Genomic DNA, 19,509 nt, shown 5'->3' with positions numbered 1-19,509 from the left:
TCCTGCTATTGATTGCTCTACCGGACAATGGTTGGCTCCACTGAAATCTTAACTAACAATGCGCTTGTACGGAGTACAGCGGGTGATATCCCCGCTCAAGAGCCCACCTCTTCCAACACCACCAAATGAAACCATGTTGAAGAAGAAAGAGATCAATGCCACCTTTCAGGAACCCCAATGCGGCTACCAAGATGTCTGTGGCTTTCGGATATAAAGCCACGACGACGCATATTCGTCTGCTTTCTCTCTTCGTCCTCCAAGCCCGCATCGCATGCCTCCCAGTCCGGCATAGTGTGTATAATCAATCCATCATGTGGCCTATTCACCCGCTTTCTGCCTTTACCTTGGGCCTAGCCCTAACTACAGCATCCTCTGCTTCCCCCGTCAAGGCGCAAGGGGGAGCGCCTTGGCTAGCTATCAACTCCAATTTCCCCGACCCCAGCTTTGTCAGGGGTGGAGATGGACTCTGGTATGCCTTTGGTACCAACGGGAATGGCAAACGTGTCCAGGTTGCCGTGTCTCACGACTTCGTATCGTGGGATCTCTTGGATATCGAGGCACTCCCTCAGTTAGCGCCCTGGGAGACTGAGATAGATCACTGGGCTCCGGATGTTATACAACGAGTATGCCTTTTTTCTTCTTCTTCTTTATATACACATACATACATACACATATCCCATCCATCCCAACTAACAGTAACCCCAGGATGACGGAAGATACGTCATGTATTACTCCGGCGAAGCCAAAGAAATGGTAAGACACCACTGCGTCGGCGTCGCAGTCTCCAAAGACACAGACCCCAGGGGCCCATACATCCCCAACCCCGAGCCGCTATCGTGCCGACTAGACCAAGGCGGATCCATCGACCCGTCGGGCTTCCTGGACAAAGACGGCACGCGGTACGTGGTATTCAAAGTCGACGGCAACAGCATCGGAAACGGCGGCGACTGCAACAACGGCATTGCACCGCTCAAGCCCACCCCGATCCTGCTTCAACCGGTCGCTCCCGACGGGTTCACTCCTGTCGGGGAGGCCGTGCAGATCCTCGACCGCGACGACGCCGACGGACCGCTCGTGGAGGCCCCCAATCTGATCTTGCACGGGGACACTTATTTCCTGTTTTACTCGACCCACTGCTTCACCGACCCGCGGTATGATGTGCGGTATGCGACGTCCAAGTCCATCACGGGTCCCTATGTGAAGACCGGCGCGAAGCTGCTGCAGTCTGGGAACTTTGGCTTGACCTCGCCTGGTGGGGGCACGGTGTGTGGCTGTGGAGATAGGATTCTTTTCCATGGGTTCTGTGGTACTGATACGCGGTGCACTTATGCTGCGAATCTCAGTATTGAGGGGGATCGGGTGGTTTTGGTGTAAGGGTTTGGGCTTCGTTTCTTCTTCTTCTTCTTCTTCTTCTTTTTTTTTTTTTTTTTTTTTTCTTTCTTCTTGAATTAAATTCATACTAGATCGAGTTCAAGGTCCAGTGCAGCTTTTTGTTATCAAAATGCAATGATGTATTACTAGTATCATCTGGGGTATCTATATCTAGGTTTGTTGATGCAAGGTGTCTCTAATTATTAGTCAAGTAGAAGTGTCTTCAGATGCATCTTGAGACTTTTCTTCACCTTTTCCGCTCTTCTCCTCAGTCTCCTCGGCCTTCTCAGTCTTCTCTTCGACCGTGTCAGACTTCTGCTCAGTCTTACTTTCAGTCTTACTTTCAGTCTTCTCCTTCTTATCCCCCTCTTGCTTCTTCGCCCGAAGCTCGTCAACCCACTTCCCCGCGGCGCTAATTGCCCTCTCCGGGTCCGTCTTGTGATTCAACAAATACCCCTGGATCTCAGCAGGAGTAAACTCCCCGGCTGGGACAACCGCCGCAAACTCCAAGGCCCACGCGCAGACCTGCTCCTGGGAGAACCGCGCTTTCTTATCCGCCACAAAGCGCAGCGTCTTGGACGCCCCGTTGGTGCGGGACGCGCGCAGGTCACCCTCAAGCGTGGAGTAGATAGCAGAGAACAGTTCCTTGATGTCGTCGGAGGTGGAGTAGCCAAAGGCAATGGACATATCGACTCGGCCCGGGCGGATGAGCGCAGGGTCGAGTTTCTCCGGGTGGTTAGTGGTCATGACGAGGATGCGGCCTTCGCAGGCGGCAACGCCGTCAATGACGTTCAAGAGACCCGAAAGCGAGACGCCGACTTTCTCGAGGACACTCGTCGTCTCCCCTGAGGATGATGATGAAGAAGAAGAAGAAGGGGGGGAGCCAGAGGAGGAAGAGTCGCCTGCCGTTGCGGCTTTCTTTTCTTCGGAGTCGGCCCCGGGTTCGTCGCTGCGTTTGTGGGACATGCCGGCGCAGTCGACATCCTCGAGCAGCACAATGCATCGGCGAGGGAGTTCCTGGAAGAGGGCCATGAGTTCGTCTTCGTCGAGGCTCTTGGAGCTGAGGTTAAGCAGGTAGAGTTGGAGTCCCAGCAAGCCTGATGCAGCGAAGCAAAGACTGGTCTTTCCTGTGCCGGGGGGCCCATGGAGGAGATATCCCCGGCGGTAGGGGATACCACGGTTGGAATACCATCGGCGGGTGCGGGGGTGAAGGTACTCCTTGATATCGTCAATAAAGCTCTGTTTCTGGGCAGGGTCCAGCACGACGGTGGAGAGAGCCCGAGGCGCGCGTGCCATGCAGCGTCCCCACTCCGTGTATCCGCCGCTCTTCTGGCCGCGGTAGATGACGGTGCTGTTGTTGTCCCGGGCGACGTAGGTGCGCTGGGCCTCGAGGAGCAGCTCCTTGAGGATCGTGGGGTCGCGCCCAATACAGGAGACAAACAGTCGCTCCGAAACCCTGGCGGAGTAATAATTGCTGCTGTTGTTCTCGTCCTTCTGCCGGATGAAAGCCAGAGGCCGTCCATTGAACCAGAAGTAGTGGGTGCCCTCGGAGGGGGTGAACCGGAGACGCTTATGCTTGTCTCGTGCCACCGCCTTAGCCCAGTATTCGTCAAAATCGACAATGACATTTCCCTCTTCATCGTACTCGTCAGACTCGCCCCAGCCGTCATCGTCCTCGGAGTCGTAGTAGCTCGATGTCCCGCTGATCTTTGTTCCGGCGACGAAATGGGTGGTGTGGTTTGTGAAGGGTTGCTGGGAAAGCCAAAACATGAGGTAGCTGTAGACTTCATCTTCACGACGGATTTCGGCTGTAGAGACGCAGTGTTCTTCTAGCAGCTCTCGAACCTGGTAAAAGACATAGCGTCCTGCGGCGCCCAGGACAGCCGCAGTAACGAGGTAGGGGATGTACAGGGACAGGTCAATGTGAAGATATGAGATGAGGAAGCGTGAGATCATAGCGTACCCGGGGATGAACACCTCCAGCATCGCAGTGTCAGAGGGGTTTAAGCCCGGGGTAGAATTCATGGTGGAATTCATGTTGTTGTTGGTGTTCATGATATTTCCCAGATTAGGTGCGAAGACTGGGTTCCCTAACGCCATAAAATGGGGGGGGGGGGGGGGGGGGTTCTCTCATGCAACAGCTAAGAAGAAGACAATAAAAAGGAAAGGAAAGGAAAGGAATAGAGATGGAAAGAGAATGATGGTTAATGGGATCTTGGGAGATGAGGTATTGTGAGAGCAGTACTTATAGTTACTTGTGGGGGGAAGATCTTGAAAGAAAGTCATCAGGCTGACAGTCCAGGCAGCCATCCAAGTTGATCGCCTGTCAGCCCTGGAGAAATCATCATCAATACACATATTTCATTTCATTTCATCTCTGAATCGTTCGTGCATTTATGAATCATCTTCCCCCACTCTCCTTGTGGCGGTGAGTCACTTCTCTTCTCACTGGATGAGGCTGAGTCTCTCTCTCTCTCTCTCTCTCTCTCCAGTCAATAGAATCTCGTTAAATTGAGCCAATTGATTATGCACGAGAATTCAACGTCAAAAATCACATGGGTATCTCTAGCTTATCTCTCTAGTGACTATAGTCGACTGATTATATATGGGTGTTAAAAACAGGAGTTAAAAAAAAAAAAAAAAAAAAATTGATGACTGCGCCTCGACCCCTCAAACGGTCTACACCTACCCATACGCGGTGGCTTTACGCAATATTATCCTTGACGGTTGTCGATCAGATCGGTCGCCCAGTCTTTCAAATCCTCCACCTTGTCCCAAAGAGCTTCCAACCAGGAGTCGCTGGGCTCCTCGTCGGGGTCCTCTTTAGGACTAGCCGAAGATGAAGGCGAAGATGACTCCAAAGCAACAACCGGCGCAGTCGAGTCGAGAGGCATATTGACAGGTGATGTCGTGGTTGGAGGATCCGAAGGATTCTCAGCAGCAGGAGCACTCTCATCCGAATGAAGGCCCTTGGGCTTCAAAGGCAGGCGCAATGTTCCATTGTTCGGGAGGGGAGGCATGCCCAGAGAATCGCATAAAATATTATATACATTAATGTTTTCTGCCTGGGTTAGTATGGGCTATGCGGATAATATATCTATAGCTGTCTGGAACTTACGGAAAACTTCTAGGCGGCTGTTAGGCGCATGGGGGAAGGCGGGACCCCGAGCGATAAAGATGGCCCGCATCAACGGGTGCTCGTGATCATATCCGTGGATACCCTTCGGATGGTAGACCTCGCCATTCTCAAGTGCCTTGTGGGCGTCAAATTCGGGCCTCTCGACAATTGCCCAGCCGGTCTTCGGAATCACCCAAAGGGGAGCGATGCGATCATTGTTCTGGAAATGGTATCGTTCGGGCATCGATTCGCGCGTGTATATTTCGATTGCATGGGAATACTCGGATGCGACACGCTCTAACTGGTCTTGGAGGGTCTGAAGATCCTCAGGTCGTTTGGGGCGAATTCCGCGAAGAGGCCACCCGTCAATGCGGCTAGTGAGGCTGATATCTATCAAATCATCTAGCTGCACGAGCCGCTCGGTGGCAGTTGTAGCCATTCCGTGATCAGACACGATCACAATATTGACAATGTCAGTGAGATTGCGCTCCTGAATGCCTGAGAAAAGAGTGGCCAGCATGTTATCCACTGCAGAGATGGTACTCCGAATCTCGGTGCTATTTGGCCCATACTTGTGTCCGTCCGCATCAACGTTGGGAACATAGGCGGCGATGAACTGAGGGCGACCTGGCCCAGTCAGGGACTCGTCCTCAAGCCCAGGTAGGTCGAGCAGCTCCAGGATGCGCTGTGGTTTCCGAGGAAGCACCTCCGAGCCATTATACTGATCCAAATAAGTCGGTTCCACGCCCCCGATATGCGCCTCCGAGCCAGGCCACATGTGAATGGCAGTTTTGATCCCCCGATTCTCGGCAGTCATCCAAAGTGGCTCTGCGTTCCACCACTTAGGCTGCATGCTAACCGACGGGTGAGTGTAATAAAATTGCTCCTGCAATTCTGGGTCCCAAAACGTGTTCCCTACAACTCCGTGGCTCTCCGGATACAGCCCTGTGACGAGCGTGAAATGGTTCGGGAAGGTGACGCTGGGAAAGCTGGGGAGCATGTATTGCGGGGAAACGCCGTTCGCGATAAAGGAATTGAGAGTCGGCGTTAGACCGCGGTTGAGGAAATCTGCCCGAAACCCATCCAGTGATATCAGGATAGTAGTAGGAGCGAATAAGGCGGTGCCGTTGGAGAGTAGTTGTCTCGGGGTATGCGATGAACGAAACCCAGCGGATGCTTTGTATGCCCCCAGAAGTAGGATAAGGAAGAGAACGAATACGGCAGAAAATACCAGAGACAGTTTTCGCCATGAGACATTTTGTCGATCCTAGTCGTGAAAAAAAGCCAGGTACAGGTTAGCCATGAAGACAACAGAACAGACATTATTAACCCCCCCCAAAAAATGCATCTCATTGCGCATACCTGAAGATCAGCGTACTGCTTTACCCGCTCATCCAGGTCTGATGACGCCGCACGTAAAAGGGAAGCCTCGTCCTCCCGGTGGCCTTCCTCCATCTCGTACATTTCCTCCTCGGATCCCTTTCTCTTCTCACGGCGCGCCCTGCGTGCTTCTCTCCTTTCTTTCCTCTGCTGTTGTCGTCTAAGCTCCTTCTTCCCGATCCTAACGCTGCTGCTACTCGGGCTAAAGATTCGACGGAGGCCATGGGTCGGTCCAGTCCTCGTGAGTAGTTTCTCCGTCTCCTCTTCGTCGTCGAGGACTGATCGATCGTGCTGGGCGAGCTCTAGGGTTGTCCGGGAATTACGCAGGAATGCGTCGTCTTCAGAATCAGAGTCCTGCTCTGAGGGGGACCGCAAAGACTCGGCATCCTCGTCGTAATCACCCGGGGAGAGAAGGGAATGATCACGTCGTGAGGGCATGGGCAAGAGGTGGTGTCATGGTACGGGGTTTGTGATATTGATGAAAGATGGTTGTCTTGAGGTCGTTGGACGTCTTGGCGCTGGAGCTCGTCGACTAGAGTCCGGCCGCGAGCACGAGGGTACCACATGGCATAGAACCCCGCGGTGGATATTTCATCATGGAGTAGTTGAATAATTCAATCTAGACAAACATGGAAATAATATCCAGGTTGGACTCGTCAGTTCTTCGAGTATCAGGCTGTCGGAAATATCAACCGTGTAAGAACAGATTCTGTGTCACGCTTATGTAACACTTTATGGCTGTCTTTCAACAACAAGGGCAAGATGGCCGAGTGGTCTAAGGCGATTGATTAGAAATCAATTCTCTTCGGAGGCCAGAGTTCGAATCTCTGTCTTGTCGCATATCTTTTTATTTTTATTTTTTTTTATCGTCGGGTCTTTTCTTGATCACACATACTTTTTCTTTATTTTCGCCTTTTTTCGCCTTTTTTTTAACTATGCGTATGCCAGGAGACCTTCTACTAAAGGCGTTGCAAAGCCATGGAGTAAGACGCGAGATAATATCACCCTCCGTGAGGGCGTCTTTTAGTTCATAGCATTGGAATCAAATGTATATATCCCTTGAGCACTTTCAAATGTTAACCCTAAAAACATTCATTGTTTTCATTTTGGTTTTTAGCCGCTCAGGAAAACAATTGTGGTGTTCATCCGATATACTTCTTCCACGGCAAGGTCAATATACAGACCCTTCGCTAACAAACTCCTCTTCCCACGCATTCACGGAAGTAGGGCTGTATTAGGAGACAGTAGGTACTGTATATCCATCAAGAACTACCTAGGTACTATCAAATGTATACCGATAGCCAATCTTTACGACACGTGCTGCTAAACCCTCATTGCGTGTGTACAGGCTGTCAACTATCGGCAAAGAACATCGACTAGGGTTACGGTCACTAATGCACGCTTATATTGCTTTAGATTAGTTACCGAACCTGGTCACCGAGGTCCAAGAAGAAAACACCGTTAGAACACATGCTTGACGACAATGACGGGTCATTCAGTCTATGATACACCCTAAATGCGGAGGCTAGTTGAATAGCCTTGAAGTCAAGTCTCTCATGACTCGTGGATGGTCCCGTCAGATTGACATCGTCAGGAACGCTGTCACCTTTGGTTTGCTGAGGCGGTCCCTCGTCAGGTTTCCTCATCCATTAACCTAGGTCAATTCTCCATATCTTTGGCTCTTTGGCAATAACGGCGTGATACCTACACCTGCACGTCCAGGAGCTATAGATGTTGCGCCATTATCAGAAGCAGGTTTTAACGGGCACGCGGCACAATGTTTGGTCTTGAATTGCCCCTTTATCACAGGGAATTGGTGCTTGCGGGGTTTTTTTTTTTTATCATTCTAGTGCCCGTTTCAACGACGGTGGGCGGTTAGGGAGATATAAAAGTATGCCTTCTTCGTGTTAGGGTATGTAGATTTCCACAGAACTCCCTATCAATCTTCCGCTGGGGAGAGGGGGAAAAAAAAATACCATCTCCGTTCAGGGACAATCTGATCTCGAAATGACTTCCCCTATGATGAAGGTTTTGGCGGCTACAGTTGCAGTTTCATCTGCACTTGTCTCTGCTCATCCGGCGCTACATCCAGCTATACGGAGAGACAGCACTTCCGCTGATATAAAGCCAACTTCGGAAATCTCTTTGTATTACCAATCGGTCAATTCCAGCTCCCTTGGTGCTTTGGTCCAGGCCGACTTGCAAATCCCCTCCGTCGTCCTTGAAAACATCCAGGACCTGTCATCTGTGGTCTGTTCTACCGAAAGTGTCACGATCACATTTAATTCCACCACGGCCTATGATCAAAGCTACTCGACCTGGCCTCACTCCGACTTGCTTCTTGTCACCAACCATCTCGGAAACTGCGATGCTGAGGCAGAGCGCGGACTCTACCAAGTCAGCTCTCTTGCATTCGATAACCGCACCCTGACCATCACCGCCTCAACCACAGAGACAAACCTCCAAACCCAAGCCAAAAATGTCGCCATCGCCTTTGGCAGTTCCTTGGCATCTGGGTCCAGAAAGCGCGATCTCACAGCCAGTGTGGACCTCGACTGGTCGGGCGATCTGATCAACACAACGGCTCTCAAAATCCATGCCGGTGAGGCGTCCCTGGATGCCACCGTCGATATCAGCGGCTACATCCAGTTCAACCTCCTCGCCTTGACGGCCAGCAAGCTCGAGATTGACATCGCTCTGGACCTTGCTGCGGCACTGAACCTCACTGTCTCCGCCACCGGCTCGCTCAGCAAAAATCTATATAGCTACACATGGAGCCCTATCTCCGTTTCCCCATTCACAATCCCCGGGATCCTGAGCATCGGACCGATTCTGGATGTCGATGTCGGCGTGGACTTTGGCATCGGCGGCTCGGCCGACATTGTCGGGAACATGTCTGTTTCAAGCAGTGGACTCGTCCATCTCGACCTCCTCAATGCTACCGGCAGCTCAGTGTCAGGCCTGTCACCAAAGGCCACGGCTTCAGCGACCATTTCTGCCTTGGCAGACGTAGACCTGGACCCGTTTGTTGGCGCGGAAGCAGCGGTGGGGATCACCCTCTTCAATGGGCTTCTAGACCTCTCGTCCGGAGTGAAGGCCAAGGCAACGGTTGCGAATGTCTTTACCGTCGATGCCGATGTAGGCATTACCGAGCCCGGAAATGTCACGCTGATTTCCGGCACTGGGTCTTGCAGCAATGGGTACTGGTTCACCAGTGACTTTGTGTTTAATGCCACTGCATTTGTGACGGAGTTCTACTCGGTAGACCTCTATTCCATGGATGCTCCCATTTATAGCACGTCCTGTATGCTTTTTTAGTGTGATCCTTTCAGCCCTGAGATCCAATAGCATGGAGATTATCAGGGTGGAACGATTAGGTATGGTAAGGGCCATTTCTCTTTTCCAGGAATACCAACTCAATAGCACCACCAACTGTGTTTTTATGTAATTTTCTGCAACATAGCATCCTCGTTAAGAGATCATTAATTTGTTGACAACTAACTAGTTACTCCGTACATGGCAGATTAATAAATAGTTACTAGGGCTAAGTGAGCTGCACCAACGGAGTACTAACCAAGTCTGCGTAGTGTTAAGGACGGAACTTTACCAACGCATTCAATTTCAAGCTCTTTGTGATGACCCACAACGCCCCTATTATTACTGAGAGCTTCAAGGTGTCCAAAAAAAAAAACGCAAAAAGATATGCGACAAGACAGAGATTCGAACTCTGGCCTCCGAAGAGAATTGATTTCTAATCAATCGCCTTAGACCACTCGGCCATCTTGCCTTTGTTGTTGAAAGCCGTCGAATTTTTGCCTATATAAGTCTGGGGTTTTTTTTCCCCCCAAAATTAGATGTATTGGGTATCCAGGACTTTGCATTCTAAGCTACTGTACTTCTTACTCTACAGTGTTTTAAAGATTACATGGACGGGACTAGAATGACTTCATCACGCACAATATCGGTAGACATGCGTGATATTGTTCAAATAAAACATGTGAATGGATATCGCTGGACATGAAGACAACCTGGTTTCGAGTCTCTACCTTGGGACTACCTACAAGCAAGGAGGACAGAAGTTTCATTGAGGATGGCCAGGAGATATGTTAACCGTCCCCGCGAATTTAAATATGGTGGTTTGGATGGTGCACTAAGCAAGCAATTCCCACGATACTGGTCGTCTATCCTCGCTGGTGGCCAGCGGGTTAACAAGAACATAGTCATATCAGAAGTTCGGGAACTACTGTCGGTTTGCAATTTGCTGGCGCTTTGTAGGACATCTACTGTACCTGTTATATAGTATTAAGTTGTTGTTCAGGGTGTTATGTATTCGTAGTGGGAGTAGTTCAGAATCAGCTTACTTTGTCTTAGGGTTTAACTATCTGTAAGAGCATGCTGATTCGGGCAAGCAATGTCTATACCATTGGACAAAAAGGTCACTGTGATCAGAGCTGATAGTCTGATCTACCCGAGTCCCGCCATATATACTCTAGTCATCAATTGTCAGGCACCAGGTGCACGCCGTGACATTATCTTGGTCCTTTCGTTACTTCGCCTTGCGAAGAAGTCGACTAAGGAATCTGCTGCTCGGGTTTACAACTACATTTCGGTTCACAAATTGCTTGACCCACACAATTCCCCTGGCCATTACTTTATTGGATATCACAACCCGAGCGGGTTAAAAAAAAATAACAAAAAATATACGACAAGACAGAGATTCGAACTCTGGCCTCCGAAGAGAATTGATTTCTAATCAATCGCCTTAGACCACTCGGCCATCTTGCCCTTGTTGTGAAAAAGCCGCCAGAATTGACTATATGAGTCTACAGACATTTCCCTCTTCTTTTTTGTCTCGATAAAGAAGTACAACAGGCAGTGAGATAGGCTAGTTATGTGGTTATAGTGGGTTACTATTTTCAAATTATTGTATGATCTGGTCTCGGGGCCATGGATTCCGCTGGTAGTCTTGGATTTGATTGGTGGGTAGTTGATTTCTCCTTGTGTACCTCAAACTATATATTTTTGGTGTCCGTTTATATCAATGACAACTATCCAACCAGGCGTCCATGTCTCAACACTGAAGAAAATACGGTTCAACGGCGAATACATCAAGAAGGCATGACGAACGAGACGAGCTGACTCTGTTTTCAAATCCCATGAGTCGTATACTCATATCTGGTTCCCTACGCAGACACCAACTGCTGGGGATCTTCCATAACTCTTCCCAAATTCACAACAAACCCAATATGATGGCGGAGTGACTTAGCACCAGAGCGCGCCAATATCGACGATCCTCTGCATAAGATCATAAACGTATAACCGAGATGGGGAGAGAACCTGTAGCATGGCCGCATCTATCAAGGTTAGACCGATTAACTCCAACGCCGGCAGCTACTCGGCTGCAGAACTGCATATCGGCCCACAATAGCCATATCGGCATGAACTCGACGAAAAACCTACTGATCAGCGAACTGCGCCAGCAAGAATGGATCTTCATCCCTGGTGGCCGAGTTTCTGCGTTCAGAACCTCGGGATCTTCCCATTTCGGAAATGTAGGGCTGGGCCAGCATCACGTGACACATACTTGCCCCCGAAAGGAATGCTTCGATACAGGAACGGGGAAGGCTTTTTGTCATCGATCGTCCTATAGCTTGCTGAATGAGACCCGATCCTGCAGGAGAGAGACTGGGGCATCCCTAGAGTATACAAACATTTATCCGAATGCAGAACCTGGACGGCATCATCGCGATCAACATGCCCCCGGTTCCAGGTATCATGGAGTTGAAAATAGAACCATTGAGGAAAACAAGCTATCCACTAGGATCGAAAGCAATATCGAATCTAACGACAAGCTCCAAGATGGGGGGCATCAGAAACTATAAAGAAGCTCCCATCACCCCAGATTGAACTCCTCCATCATCAGCAAAACATCGTCCATCGTCTTCCATTTCATTCAATATACCCTTCAAAAGCTCAAGCAAACAGCCTGTCTCTTTGCCTCCTCCTCTCGAAGAACCTCAAAACACAATCAAAATGCATTTCTCCAAATCTCATGCTATGGCCACCTTGGCCCTCGTCGCTGGTACAGCCCACGCTGGCGCAGCACACCAGAAGGAAACCGTCACCACCATCTGCGCAACCACTACCATCTACGCGCCTTTCCCTCCTCCCGTCGAGACCTCCACCCCCGAGACTACCTGGGTGACCACTACCACGACCATCTGTGACAAGAACACCTGCCACGAGAAGCCCACATCGATCCCCATCGTCGTCCCTACACAGAAGCCCGAGGAGCCCAAACCTCACCCCAAGCCGCAGCCTCAGCCTGAAACGACCTGGGTGTCAACCACCACCACCATCTGCGACAAGAATACCTGCCACGAGAAGCCCACCTCTATCCCCATCGTCGTCCCTACGCAGACTCCCGAGAAGCACAAGCCTCATCCCAAGCCCCAGCCCCAGCCCGAGACCACCTGGGTGTCAACCACCACGACCATCTGCGACAAGGACACCTGCCACGAGAAGCCCACATCGATCCCCATCGTTGTCCCTACACAGAAGCCCGAGGAGCCCAAACCTCACCCTAAGCCGCAGCCGCAGCCCGAGACCACCTGGGTGTCAACCACCACGACCATCTGCGACAAGGACACCTGCCACGAAAAGCCCACCTCCATCCCCATCGTCGTGCCCGTGCCCGCAGTCCCCACTTCAACCCCTTCTTCCGGCCCGGCTCCCGCCCCCGCCCCCGAAGTCAAGCCCAGCAACGAGGTGCCAGTGCCCCCAGCACCCACCAAGTCCAGCACCCCCCCAGTGATCCCAACCGTCGCGCCTGCCCACCCCACCTCCAAGGCTATCATCGTCATCCCGAGCTCCTCCTCGGCGCACATGCGCAGCTCCGCAGCCATCAAGCCCACCACCACGACCAGAACCACCAAGGGCGGGAAAGAGACGGCAAAGCCCACCAACGCTCCCCAGCAGCCTCCTTCGACCTCCGCCCCCGTTCTGCCCTCGAGCCCTGGCTCCAGGGTGATTGTGCCCGGGCTGGCGAGCATGGGTGCGCTTGCCTTGGCTTTGTTTTACCTGGCTTAGCTTGCTTATGTACATAGTGAGGTCGCAACAACCCGGGGCCGTTTACATATCGGATCTAAATAGACGAAAGGCTTGGGATGGAGTTTGGTTTCTTCACTTCCCTCTTTCTTTCTTTCTTTCTTTCTTTTCTTTCTTTCTTTTCTTTTCTTAATAATATCTGCATTTGTGTTTGGATCTGGGGGAATTGGGAGTTAGCATGCATTGCGCGCATACAGGGGTTTTTTTTTTTTTCATTTACTACTACGTACTAGAGTTATGTATGGATTTGAGTGCGGTTGCATCTTTTCAATGGTTTATGCACCTAGGCTAGGTATTCTCCTGCATTTAGATCACTCATCGAATGTCAAATACTGCATATTCCATATCTTTATATTATATATATTGCTGTAGTATTCCTTTTTTTTTTTTATATATATATGCACTCGCTATGCTCCGTAGTCGGTATGTAAGGCTCTCTCTGGTAACATTGTACCATTGTATATTGTGTAAAACAAAAGAAGAACATCAAGAATTCATTCATTATACATGACATATGACTAGTTATGTATTATAATGGACACATCTCAGATCAGACTGCCGAAATCCAATTCACCCACTCGCAAGCACACCCCCCCCGGCCACCATCGTACCCGCCGGAATCTGAACTCTCGCTCGACAATGACTCCCACGAGCTTAGATTAAATATCCCCGGCGCAGGATTAATCAGCGTCCCGTCGAACCCCCGATTTTCGATCTGGAATTTCTTCTCCGTGCTATTGATGTGCTGGTCCGATTCCATGCCGTAGCAGTACACCATCTTCTTGGACGCAGTTCCTCCATGTCTGTCTAGAGTGATGGTCACGGGATAGGGAAATGAACCGGGGCGGGTAAAGTCCGTAGCGGAGGAGGAGCTGGTCGCCTGCGTGGTAGATGTGGATGTTGCGCGGGCGGAGGATGTGGTGGAGGGCGCAGGAAGCAGCTGTTTTCCGACTTTGTCGGGTTTTGTCCAGATTTGGACAAGGAACCGAGTTTGCGCCCAGGTGCATCGGACACGGGCGTCCGCTTCGGTGGAGCCGCCGTCGGTGTCGTTTGCTGTGGTGTCTTGGTGGCCTGTGAGAGGCGTGGTCGAAGAGAGGAAGATGGATTTGTCGAAGTAGTTATAGAACCCGTAGTGTTCGTTGTCCTCTCCGCGGTTGTAAAGTCGGACGGGCTGGGAAGAGGGAAGTGGGTACAGGGTTGCTGCCGCAGCGGTTCCGTCCAAGTTCGTTGAAGGTGAGGGGATGAGGGATGCAATATCGGGGAAGGGGTTGCTGCTGGATCTTCGTGACAGTCGACCCGAGGACACGGGAGAGATGATCGTTATGTAAAAAGGCGTTTCTTCTCCTGCGTAAGGGACCGAGTTGCCGTCCGTCGCATTTCCCAGGAACGTTTGCTCTGCTACACTGGGAGGACTCGGGCTAGGGTTGAACAATTCGTCTGTACTTCTTGAAGCTAGAACCTCTAAGGATCGTGATACAACAGCTGTGCTGTGATCGTAGGTCCCGTTCTTGAACCGGATTTCTACTCGAAAGTTAGGTTGGTTGCCAGCGTAAGGCGCATTGGCAGCTTGTTCCTCCTTAGGCAAGGCACAGCTCCAGAGACTCGAAGGATTAATACATCCCGATTGCTGTACCTGAGCTTCGGTTCCAGCGATTGTTGAGATACCAGTAGGCATTGGTGGATATCCGGTTAGATTCAACCACTGCGATTGAACAGGCGTATTGTCCCCGCTTCTTGTCAGGAGAACAGCAGGAAGAATGGAACCCAACAGGGAGAGCAGGAGTAATATAAAGATGGCAAAGTACCATCGACGCTTCAGTTTTCCCTTTTTGCCTAGCTTTCCAAAACAGCCCTTTTTGATAAAACAACCCCTTCCTCGCCGTACTCCCCTGGATTTCCCGCCCTCTGTGTCCTCCCTTTCAACCCTTCGTCGATTTTCGATCCTATCTGTTTCGGTAACAGAGTGCGTCCTTATATCTCTCGTGATGGGGACAGCCATTACGCGGGGAGGCAAGGCTGCTGAACAATTGCCATGAGGGGTATACGCTGGCGCGGGACCAGCTGGCATCTGGGACATTGGTATCGACCCGACTCTTTCAGTGGCTTCTTGTAGGCTTCGCGGTGAAGCAGAGTAAGGGGGATGTGGCTGTACTCCGTAGCTTGGTGGAGGTGCTTGCTCTGGAGAAGATATTGCAATCGGAGCCGGAGCCACGGCAGGTTGAGGACGTTGAACGTCAGTATTTGCAGGAGGGGGTGAAGGGCCAGGTTCTGTGTAGATATTCGCGGTGGGATAGGCAGAGGGTAGTGGGACATAAACGTTCGCAATCGGAGCTGGAGTCTCTCTTGGTCGTCTAAAAGAGAGATAAGTTGACGGATTTTCACTTCGATCTTCTGAAAATGGCGCTGGAGCCTCTCTCAGTTGCCTAAAAGAGGGATAAGATGACTTGTTTTCACTTCGATCCCCTGAAGGCGGCTCTGAAGGTGGCTCTGGAATCTCTCTTGGTTGTCTAAAAGAGGGATAAGATGACAAGGGATAAGTTGACTGGTTTTTACTTCGATTCTCTGAAGGCGGCTCTGAAGGTGGCGCTGGAGCCTCTCTCGGTCGTCTAAAAGAAGGATAAGTTGACTGGTTTTCACTTTGATCCCCCGAAGGCAGCTCTGAAGGTGGCTCTGGAACCTCTCTTGGTTGTCTAAAAGAAGGATAAGTTGACTGGTTTTCACTTCGATCCTCTGAAGGCGGCTCTGAAGGTGGCGCTGGAGCCTCTCTCGGTCGTCTAAAAGAAGGATAAGTTGACTGGTTTTCACTTCGATCCCCCGAAGGCGGCTCTGAAGGTGGCTCTGGAACCTCTCTTGGTTGTCTAAAAGAAGGATAAGTTGACTGGTCTTCACTTCGATCCTCTGGTAGTGCTGGAACCTCTCTTGGTTGTCTAAAAGAGAGATAAGTTGACGGATTTTCACTTCGATCTTCTGAAAATGGCGCTGGAGCCTCTCTCAGTTGCCTAAAAGAGGGATAAGATGACTTGTTTTCACTTCGATCCCCTGAAGGCGGCTCTGAAGGTGGCTCTGGAACCTCCCTTGGTTGTCTAAAAGAAGGATACGTTGGCTGGTTTTCACTTCGATCCTCCGAAGGCGGAGCTGGAGCTCTCGCACTTCCATGGGAATCGGGAATGTGGGAATTGGCTTTTGGGCTTTCGGGTGTTTTCATTATAGGTGCCTCTATATGCCGAGGGCTGCTGGAAGATTCGCTCAACGCTCGGGTTGTCAGGTTTGGCTCATCGGGAGAACCCGAATTAATCGATGTAACAGAAGACCTGGATGTGCAAGGATTGCCGGGATTGCCAGGGCTTCCAGTACGAGGCATGTCATCAACGTCTATTAAGAGATTCCTCTCTCCCTGAGCAGCATCGTCTGCCGAGGAAGTCGTAATCAATGCCGGTACCTTGTCCTTCGGGGTGATTGAACAGACGTGATTGACGCATTCAAAATAAGGTCGTCCACTGAAGAGCTCATGGGCACATGCTTGATAGTATTCGGCGGCAGTGCCCTGAACCCTCTGATCTGTTGACATAAACGAGAGTGTTCCGGGATCTCGGGAGCTTTTCGGGTTGTCTTCTATGCTCCAATCGAAGTCGGCGAAGGGATTCCCGTCGGTAGGCTGCCAGCTGGGGATCATACTGCGTCGTGCTTCTGTTGCGTCAGGCGTATCTGGCGAGAAATAAGATACTTCCTTTCCCTCCCACCAATCGTCCGTTAAACTGGTAGACTGGGTAGCAATGGTAGGTACTGGGGGCCTAGGGGTCTCAGCACGTGTGTTCCGACTGAGTATCGTACTGGTACGACCCAACAAAGGCGATAGAAGATAATTCCACCACCCATGGGAGGCGTGCCTATTCATCTGTGTGTTGACACTTAGCCTGTCAGAAGATTGATTGATATTCTCATTGGAGTAGGAGCGAGATCGCCCTATTGATTGGCGATCCTCCTCTTTCTTGTCCACGGCACCCGTGGAATACGAACGTCGCTTTCGTACTGAATCCACCGACAGCCCTTGAATATCTGGACTTTTACCTTCATTGCTGGTGGTAGAGCAGAACGCTGGAAGAGCAGGCACTGGAGGTATATCGGGCTGATCTGCTCCAAGATATGGTGTTGGTTGGGAGTAAACACTTGATGCTGCTCTGGGGCGTGCGTTTTCCAGGGCCAGCAGACCAGGCCAAAAGGTGTCTTCCTTGGCCGGGGTCACAATGATAGAGGGTGTAAGAGGAGTTTGCTGTGTACCAGCACTGTCAAGCTCCTTTGATTTTGCATCCTGGGATTGTGGGGAGTCATCGAATGGCATGGTAATTCCGATGATAATGGGCCTGTCAGACGGAGACAAATCATCCTTGAGTTTCCTTTTCGGACTCTTAGAAATGGCATTAATCCACGAGGTTCTCCTTTGCTCTCCTGGCTCTGAAGAATCATCAGGCAGCCTGTGGAAGCCATCCCTATTTCCTTTCTTCAAGATACCCTTGATCCCTTGTTGTACCGACCTCTCTTCTTCCCGCGCTCGAGACAGAACCTTGAGGTCATTCAAATCCACGAACGGAGCTGCCATCACTTCCGTTCGTGGGTTGGAAGCTGACTGAGAAAGATCAGTGACAAGATTCAGCCCTACCGGGCGCTCTGTGTTCTTTCGTCTAGAGTAAGGATTCGAACTATTCTCGCTCTTTTCTGAGGTGTAGGGGATGGATATTCGGCCCGCACCCGGCTTGTAACCTATTTGGTTACGATTAGACATCTTGGAGAGATATTCGAACGGCCGATTCTTTTCCATCTCTCTGTCTTCCGAGGATGATGAAGTGGGAGTGACGATCTCCTCTGTAATCGGCGACGAGAGGGGAAACTTTGGAATATCAGGGATTTTCAGCTGCATCTGCGGCTTGTTTGCGTTGCGCACCATTTTTCGTAGACCTTATCTGATATCCTCCTCCGTAAGCAGCATACATTAGTTGAGTCCTAGCAGAGGCGATGATGGTAGATGGGATGAAAACCATACCAAAATAGACACAACACGACGAGACAAGCTGGGTTCAACGAAGAGTTGGCCAGCGCGTGAGAGAACTATGCCAGAGTATGTAGGCGAGTAATCAGTTCATAAAGAGATAATGGAACACGTCAAGAGCTTTTATCCATGAATCCAGCACCAGCACATTCCAAGAGAAGGAAGAAGAGCTGAAAGGAAGAAAACACCGTGAATGGATGCAACAATGCTAATAGAAAATGAAACCCCCAACAAACGCCACCATAGATCCAGCTATTGTTGTTCTCAGGCCATAAAACATGTAAGTCAAAGAGAGATAAAAGAAGTGAAAAAAAAAAAAAATGAAAGAAAATCACAGACAAACCTGACTTGTGACCCGAGAAAGAAAGCAGCGAAACAAAGAGACCCAAGGAAGAAGAGAACGGGGAAAAGAAGAAAAGAAGAAAACAAGAAACAGAGGTATAAGAGCAAAAGCATCTCATGAAGGATGAAGCTCCAGCAGAGGCTGGATGAGATAGCGGAGATGTCTCCATCGGGCCATAGTATTTGGCTGGCTGGTGTGCAGAATCCAATCTCTGGGACAGATGGCTAGTCCTGGGATCTGAGACGCTAGTAGCTCTCTGAAGTTGCTCCATTGGGTGAACGTTGCGATGGAAAGCTGCATGCGAAGGTCTTGAAAGGTGGAAAGATGAAGGGATTGGCTGGGAGACAAGCAGTGGTGGTAGTTCTATAGCCGCCGCCGCACGGGATGCAGAATGTCGGCGCTTCGACGGGAGCTGCTCGTTGGTGGTTATTCTTAGGAGCTCCATAAGTCAAATCGTGTGAAGAATCCAGCCAGACTCTATACGAAGTAGTCGGACTTTATTCGCCTTGTCCAGGACATACATAAATAGTAGTTGTTTTGACTTCCAGGGCCATAGATCTACCGGTAGCCTGTTGTTGACTCGACAAAACTAGACTTGAAACGCTTGCGTCGACACCGTAAACCTACCTAATCGGGATCCATACGATTTCCCAGAGAAGGGCTCATCTACTCAATACGTTGATATGTGGGCCCATATGGCAAGGGCTCATAGTTGCGCCTGAATCCCAAATTTCCATTTTGAGGGCATGCATCGTCATCAACAAAATATCAATATACCAAACCAGATCCCATACACACTCCTGACCAAATATCTGATGCTTTTTGGGTGCATACGCCTGTACCCATCTCCCATAGGGCCGACGCAATATCGTTACGATAAACACGCACCTTCCATCCCAATACCCAGATCCCAAGTGAGGTATGCCTTCTCCAATGCAAGGGCGGGCTCAAGACATGTCATGATGCAAAGAGAGAGAGATATATATAAAAAAAAAGGGAAAGGGAACGCAGAAGTAACCCTCATAGACAGAAAGTCATAGGATGAGAAAATAAAAGTCAAAAATAACATCAAGAATGATAAGAAAACAGTTCCCGCTGAAAACAGAATACCACCCAGATAAAATCTACAAGTACCGCAGGTATAGA

The 19,509-nt window shown here is 50.3% G+C and overlaps 8 protein-coding genes and 3 non-coding genes across 11 annotated transcripts; 6 read left to right on the top strand and 5 right to left on the bottom strand.

Annotated features, from left to right (window-relative positions):
- Positions 1-311: 311 nt before the first annotated feature.
- Positions 312-1,374, top strand: P175DRAFT_0493834 (glycoside hydrolase family 43 protein; the record flags this gene model as incomplete). Its single annotated transcript, XM_040895990.1, has 2 exons — positions 312-623; positions 706-1,374. The coding sequence occupies 2 exons, from the start codon at positions 312-314 to the stop codon at positions 1,372-1,374; spliced, it is 981 nt and encodes a 326-aa protein (XP_040751431.1).
- Positions 1,375-1,495: 121 nt separating this feature from the next.
- On the bottom strand, positions 1,496-3,498 carry P175DRAFT_0502186 (BCS1 and AAA domain-containing protein). The gene has a single exon (XM_040897326.1). It carries the CDS (start codon positions 3,424-3,426, stop codon positions 1,579-1,581), a length of 1,848 nt encoding a protein of 615 aa, XP_040751430.1. The 5' UTR covers positions 3,427-3,498; the 3' UTR covers positions 1,496-1,578.
- Positions 3,499-4,085: 587 nt separating this feature from the next.
- P175DRAFT_0440023 (alkaline phosphatase family protein) lies at positions 4,086-6,307 on the bottom strand (the record flags this gene model as incomplete). Its single annotated transcript, XM_040894003.1, has 3 exons — positions 4,086-4,432; positions 4,490-5,756; positions 5,852-6,307. The coding sequence occupies 3 exons, from the start codon at positions 6,305-6,307 to the stop codon at positions 4,086-4,088; spliced, it is 2,070 nt and encodes a 689-aa protein (XP_040751429.1).
- Positions 6,308-6,625: 318 nt separating this feature from the next.
- Positions 6,626-6,707, top strand: P175DRAFT_0t95. Its single transcript has one exon. It is a non-coding gene; the product is annotated as a tRNA-Ser (tRNA).
- A 1,184-nt stretch (positions 6,708-7,891) lies between these two features.
- Positions 7,892-9,187, top strand: P175DRAFT_0439617 (uncharacterized protein; the record flags this gene model as incomplete). Its single annotated transcript, XM_040893974.1, has 1 exon — positions 7,892-9,187. One exon carries the CDS (start codon positions 7,892-7,894, stop codon positions 9,185-9,187), a length of 1,296 nt encoding a protein of 431 aa, XP_040751428.1.
- Positions 9,188-9,574: 387 nt separating this feature from the next.
- P175DRAFT_0t81 lies at positions 9,575-9,656 on the bottom strand. The gene has a single exon. It is a non-coding gene; the product is annotated as a tRNA-Ser (tRNA).
- Positions 9,657-9,959: 303 nt separating this feature from the next.
- On the top strand, positions 9,960-10,690 carry P175DRAFT_0533005 (uncharacterized protein; the record flags this gene model as incomplete). Its single annotated transcript, XM_040900016.1, has 3 exons — positions 9,960-10,140; positions 10,279-10,546; positions 10,636-10,690. The coding sequence occupies 3 exons, from the start codon at positions 9,960-9,962 to the stop codon at positions 10,688-10,690; spliced, it is 504 nt and encodes a 167-aa protein (XP_040751427.1).
- P175DRAFT_0t80 lies at positions 10,573-10,654 on the bottom strand. Its single transcript has one exon. It is a non-coding gene; the product is annotated as a tRNA-Ser (tRNA).
- Positions 10,691-11,193: 503 nt separating the features above from the next.
- On the top strand, positions 11,194-11,751 carry P175DRAFT_0533004 (uncharacterized protein; the record flags this gene model as incomplete). Its single annotated transcript, XM_040900015.1, has 1 exon — positions 11,194-11,751. One exon carries the CDS (start codon positions 11,194-11,196, stop codon positions 11,749-11,751), a length of 558 nt encoding a protein of 185 aa, XP_040751426.1.
- A 151-nt stretch (positions 11,752-11,902) lies between these two features.
- Positions 11,903-12,958, top strand: P175DRAFT_0493830 (uncharacterized protein; the record flags this gene model as incomplete). Its single annotated transcript, XM_040895989.1, has 1 exon — positions 11,903-12,958. The coding sequence occupies one exon, from the start codon at positions 11,903-11,905 to the stop codon at positions 12,956-12,958; it is 1,056 nt and encodes a 351-aa protein (XP_040751425.1).
- A 504-nt stretch (positions 12,959-13,462) lies between these two features.
- P175DRAFT_0263818 (uncharacterized protein) lies at positions 13,463-18,105 on the bottom strand. The gene is made up of 2 exons (XM_040892731.1): positions 18,015-18,105; positions 13,463-17,934 (listed from the first exon to the last, which is right to left on the bottom strand). Exon 2 carries the CDS (start codon positions 17,916-17,918, stop codon positions 13,527-13,529), a length of 4,392 nt encoding a protein of 1,463 aa, XP_040751424.1. The 5' UTR covers positions 17,919-17,934; positions 18,015-18,105; the 3' UTR covers positions 13,463-13,526.
- Positions 18,106-19,509: the final 1,404 nt, after the last annotated feature.

The sequence above is a fragment of the Aspergillus ochraceoroseus genome, assembly GCF_002846915.1.
Source record: "Aspergillus ochraceoroseus IBT 24754 chromosome Unknown P175scaffold_5, whole genome shotgun sequence".
Taxonomy (NCBI): Eukaryota; Fungi; Ascomycota; class Eurotiomycetes; order Eurotiales; family Aspergillaceae; genus Aspergillus; species Aspergillus ochraceoroseus.
The sequence above is the reverse complement of the archived record's forward strand: the minus strand, read 5'-3'. Positions and strand labels throughout refer to the sequence as shown.